General features: G+C 57.9%; 1 protein-coding gene across 1 annotated transcript in view; it reads left to right on the top strand.

Moving 5' to 3' along the window:
• Window positions 1-2,643: 2,643 nt before the first annotated feature.
• VOLCADRAFT_99787 (uncharacterized protein) overlaps window positions 2,644-5,130 on the top strand; it is a gene marked incomplete at both ends in the record, with an annotated part of 3,790 nt that continues 1,303 nt past the window's right edge. Inside the window, 5 exons of the mRNA XM_002958475.1 lie at window positions 2,644-3,311; window positions 3,360-3,515; window positions 3,993-4,086; window positions 4,326-4,373; window positions 4,892-4,987. Coding sequence (XP_002958521.1) covers window positions 2,644-3,311; window positions 3,360-3,515; window positions 3,993-4,086; window positions 4,326-4,373; window positions 4,892-4,987 — 1,062 coding nt within the window. The remainder of the gene's footprint in view (window positions 3,312-3,359; window positions 3,516-3,992; window positions 4,087-4,325; window positions 4,374-4,891; window positions 4,988-5,130) is intronic.

The following is a 5,130-nucleotide window of genomic DNA, read 5'->3' as shown; positions in this document are numbered from 1 at the left end:
ACCACCCTATAAAATTCTCAATTAGTCAACAATAAATTAGCCAATATAGTAATATCTCCAGATAAATTCTAAAACTCTTAGAAGATGAGACTAAAACCTTAACCCCTGATTGGGTTGTAGGGCGCCAAACTCGTTAAACCACCACCTAACCGCCTCCTAACCGCCGCCAGTGTTTTTTTTTTCATTTTTGCCCGACAATTTTCCAGTCCGAACGGAGGAATAGGTTTTTAATCGCGGGAATTAAGGTATTCCGAATCTGTCAGGCGCTGGGGGGGCCCCCCCCCAGACCCCCCCAATGAGGTTTTGTTTAGTTCGTACAAACACAGGGTTTGGGGAATATCACAACACGCGCACACCACAATCTCTCCATAGAGGTGTCTCTTGCACGCCAGGAAGTGGCGCGCACTTGGACGCTGCACGGGTGACTGTTGTTGCACCAGCTGCCAGTAGAGGAAGCGGAGCTGCTGCATGCTCTGCCTCAGAGTTACCGGGCGCAAAAAGCTGCGCCAGGCTCGGCATCTTAAGCTTCTGCAGTGCCAGTTCCCCCTCCTGAAGCTGAGCTGCATTGACGGCCTTCAAGTGCCCGGCGGAGGTATCGTGCGATGCAAGGGTCTCCCTCCGGCACTCAATGACGTACTCGCGCCCTTTGTGCAGGGAGCATGGGCCGCAGCGCACCATGTCGTGCACCTCCCCCTTACTCACATCCGCCGTAATGCACTAAACATAGCTCCGAAGTAAAGCTGCCACTTAAGGGGATGCTTGTCCTTCTTCTCCAGCCACGCGCCGTCGCTCTGGCCCTTCGCGACCCGCTGTGTCTGTGGTCGGGGCGTCTTTGCGCCGCGGAGTGTGGGGTTAGGAGTCTTAGCTGCAGCGCCGGGGTCGCTGCTGCCATCGACCTCGACGCCCGTGTTTCCTGGCCCATCGCGACTGTCTCCATATGAAAAACGTTGACGTTTGGCCCGCTTGCTGATGACAACCGGAGTGGCATCATTGTCGTCGGCTGGCTGCAGCATTGCGTCCACATTGCCTACGGCCTCTAGGCCGTCTTCATTACCGTCGCTAATGGCTTCAGTGAAGTTTAATACCTTCTTTAATGGCCTTCCACGTTTTGGGAGCTTCGGGTCCGAATATTTTGCAGCGTTTGGTCCGGTCAGAAAAAGTCCGATTCCTCGTTGACTTTCGGGCGTGACCTTCCTAACAGTATCCATGGCATTAAAGTACTATAATATGGTTAACATGTTTGTCTCCTGTGAGATTCTAGCGGCTTTGGCATGGACAGCCCATTTTTGGCTGGAGAAATGAACTTGTACGGTCGGAACATTATTTATTCTTAATTTCCAGGACCGCGAACATTTTTTTATTCCGAATTCGGAATATATTCCGCAAAAAAAAAACACTGACCGCCGCCTCTAACTGCTTTCCCGCCGTTACAGGCACCAGGAGGTCAACGGAAGATGAGCCACAGTCACCGTCGTTGACGGCGGTGGTGGCGGCGGTGGTGGCGGCGCCTCTGCAGCAACAGCAGCAGCAGACGCACAGCACCGGCAGTAGCAATGACGACAGCAGCGGCACCTTCGCTTCCCTCACGCCTCCCCCCGCTGACACCGCCGGCGGAAGACGGCACAGGGAGATGCGACAGTAGCAGTACGACGACCGGTAGGGGGTTCCCGGGCGGGTGCGGCGGTCAGTGGTGGCAGCGCTGCCGGTAATACGGCAAATGCCGGCGGCAGTAGCAGTGGCCACAAACGCGGCGGCCGTGTTGTGACGCTTCATGGTGCGGAAGCGGAAAAGGAAGGGTCCCGGGCGAGGATGGGCGGGGGAGGTCGCCATCATGGTGATGGTGATGATCCCGCGGGCACCGGCAGTGACGGCGGCTATGGCGGCGACGGCGGCGACGGCGGCGATGGCGGCGACGGCAGCGATGGCGGCGACGGCGGTGATGGCGGCGACGACAGAAGCGGCAATCTTCGCCGCCATGACCACGTCGCCCGAAGCCATCATTTGCCCGATGACCGTCAGCGTCATCACGACCACCAGCATCATCAACATCATCATCAACATTACGACCACTTGCCGCAGCCCCACTCTGTGCGCTTCTCTTTGCCGGCCCCCCTGGAGAGATACGATGGACCAGCCCTGGAGCCGCCGCCCCTGGGGCCGTACGAAAGTCGGCCTGTCGCCGTACCGGGGGAGATGACGGGCTTTGCGCGACACATCTATCATCAGCAGCAGCAGCGGCGGCGGCGGCGGCGGGAGGAGAAAGAGGAGGAGAAGGCTGGCGGCGGCGGCGGCGGTGGTGACGGTGGCAGCGCCAGCACCACTCACAGGCGCTCCTTTTCTAACGGCGGCGGTTACGTCTCGTCGTCAAGTGATGAGTACGAACGTTACGACAGCGCGTTAGGATCGTTCGGCGGCATCGTAGTAGGCAACGGTGGGGCATGGGGGGTCAGCCAACGCCAGGGAAAACGGTCCGGCGGCGGCGGCGTCGACGGTGGCGGTGGCAGCGCCGCATTGTCGTCCGGCACCAGCGGCGTCGGCGTCAGCGGTGGCGACAGCAGCAGCAGCGGCGGTGGTGTCGGCGGCGGCCGCTCCGGGTCAGATGCGGACTCGGACATGCTGTACAGTACTGCACATGGCGACGTAATGGAAGCGATGTTCGACACCGCCGGGCATCAGCTCTGGACGACGTCAGCGGCAGCGCAGGAGCCGGCATCTGCCGGCTCCGAAGCCAGTACAACAGCCTTCACACCCGCCGCCTCCGCTGCAGATTTTGATCCTGGTTTTGCAGCCGACAACACTGGCGCCGGCGCCGCCAGCGCCCACAGGTTACCACATCCATCGCCGCCGCCGGCGGCGGCGGCCCCGACCCACGGGTCGTTCCTGTCGCCATTTGCACCCCTCAGCCAGCGCCAGCTCACCATCCGAGCTGCCTCCTTGGAGAGCCAGCTACAGGCGCTGCTCACGGGGGCCGGCGGAACACCGGCGGCCCCCTCCCTGGCGCCGCGAGGGACGGTGAACGCCGCCGCCGCCGTCACGGCGGTCGCTGCGGAGCCGCCGCTAATACTGCCGTCACCCCAGCGCACCCGAGGGGCCTCCGACGGTGGCTTGTGTGGTAATGGCGGCGCCAGTTGGACTGCCGTACGCCTAACAGATGAACCGGGGGATAAGCAGCAGCAGCAGCTACCGCTTTCGCTACAGCTGCCTGGCGGTGCTACAGCCAACTCGCAAATCGGCAGCCCTCAGGGCCCATTCCAGAATCATCATGCTTTCAGGGGTCTTGCAAGTCAATCGGCGCCGCCGCCGCCGCGCAGGTACGGCGACCCAGCGGCAGTGTCGCCGTCGCCGCTGTCGCGGCGCAGCAGCTCCTCCACCCTCTTACGGTCGGCGTCTGGTGCACCTGTACGGCGTCTGGGGTCGAAGGTGCTGCTGGCGGCGGCACCTAGCGTAGTGGCTGCCGGCAGTACGGGCGGCGGTACGGAGGCGGGTACGGAGGCGGCAGAGCTGGAGAACAGCCGGTGTGTGTATGTATGTATGTGTGTGCGTGTGTGTAAATGGAAGACGTTTACATGTGTGTGGGGAAGAAAGATGGAGTTGGAGAAGCGTTAGCCTGTAAAGGGGGGATGCAAGGGGATTTGCGAATTGGGATTAGGTTTCCTGGACCTAACGTGTCGTACATATGTGTTTCTGAGAACATCATTAGAGACCACATGCCGTACTTTCATCTGCCTCCTTCAACAAGAGATCGGTGAGGGAAGCGAAACCCCTCAGCCGAATATTAAAATAAAGTATAACAATAAAATTAATAATCAATAAAAATAATACTTAAATAATAGTAACAATGCATTTAATAATCAATATATACATAATAAATAAATAAAATAATATAACATAAATAAATAAAATAAAAATAATAAAATTTATTCGGCATTTTCCGCGCGCCTGCGACCTATTAACCCCCTTCCGTCCTCCCCCCCATCCGGCCCCCCCACCAGGCTAGTGGCGTGTCACGCCATTTCCGGCCCCGCCCTGCTCTCCGAGTACCTGACCGGCAACTCCATTCGGTCCGCACTCAGGCGGCACTGGTGGGTGGGGGAGCTGAAGGACTTGTTGTCCGACTTGGTCCTGTTCGGGGGGAGGTAGTTGCGGCGGAGAGGTGGTTGAGGTGGTTGAGGTGACTGGGCAAGGTAGTTACGTGTGATGGTTGGGCGAGGTTCGCCGAGAGGCACGCGTCATAAGTCTTTCCGTACCAACCGCCTAACTGTTTCAGATACTGTACTGCAAACCGGATTATAGTTTATTGCCTCTTACTTAGCTTTGTACTGCAGGTGAAGTCTCCTATGGCGCGCATCAAGGTGGCTCTGGATGCGGCTCAGGTGTGTACGTGTGTGTGTGTGTGCACGTATGTATGTCGTTACGGGGTGGTTAAGCTTCACCAGCGGCCCCCTTTCCCCAGGCAGTTCCCTGCGAGAGGGGCACCCTAATCCATTCACCCCGTCCGACTTCAGAATGTATTCGTTGGGTTCAGCAATTCACCACCAGCATCCAACCAAGCCTAGCGGATCAACGGCGCCACAACTTAGTTCCTGGCCAGCTCGCAAATTGCTATAATCACGTCTTTTACCGATCACAAGGTGGCGGGCGACTTCCCATTCATCCCCTTCGGTGCGAGAGGGGTCACCGAGGGGTCGATAGGCGGATTTGAACCCGGAACCTCCGGGAGCAGAGGTCAGGCCATAACTTCTGCCTGCACGTATGTATGTTGATACAGGGTGGTATAGCTGCACGTATGTATGCACGTATGTATGCACGCGGGATGGCGGGTACTATAGACACACGCTCGCACACACAGACTCCTCTTATCACAACACCCTCCCAAACCCACACGTCACAGGGTATGGATTATCTCCACTCCCGGGGTGTCGTACATCTTAATCTCAAGACCGGCAACCTGCTCGTGGGGTTCTCAGAGAAGCAGCCGTCCTGCAAGGTCAGCTCGTACTACATAGTACGATATGGTCGATATGGTCGCTTGTGCTTGTAACATCGGGCCGTTAACAACCTCTTTCCCTCTCCACCTCGATCTCTCTCCCGTTCTCTGAGTGCAAGGCAATGTTGTTACTAATGGTGGCG

Source organism: Volvox carteri (genome assembly GCF_000143455.1).
Source record: "Volvox carteri f. nagariensis unplaced genomic scaffold VOLCAscaffold_95, whole genome shotgun sequence".
In the NCBI taxonomy this organism is placed as follows: domain Eukaryota; kingdom Viridiplantae; phylum Chlorophyta; class Chlorophyceae; order Chlamydomonadales; family Volvocaceae; genus Volvox; species Volvox carteri.
Note: the sequence above shows the minus strand (reverse complement) of the source record. Positions and strands in the feature narration are given on the sequence as shown.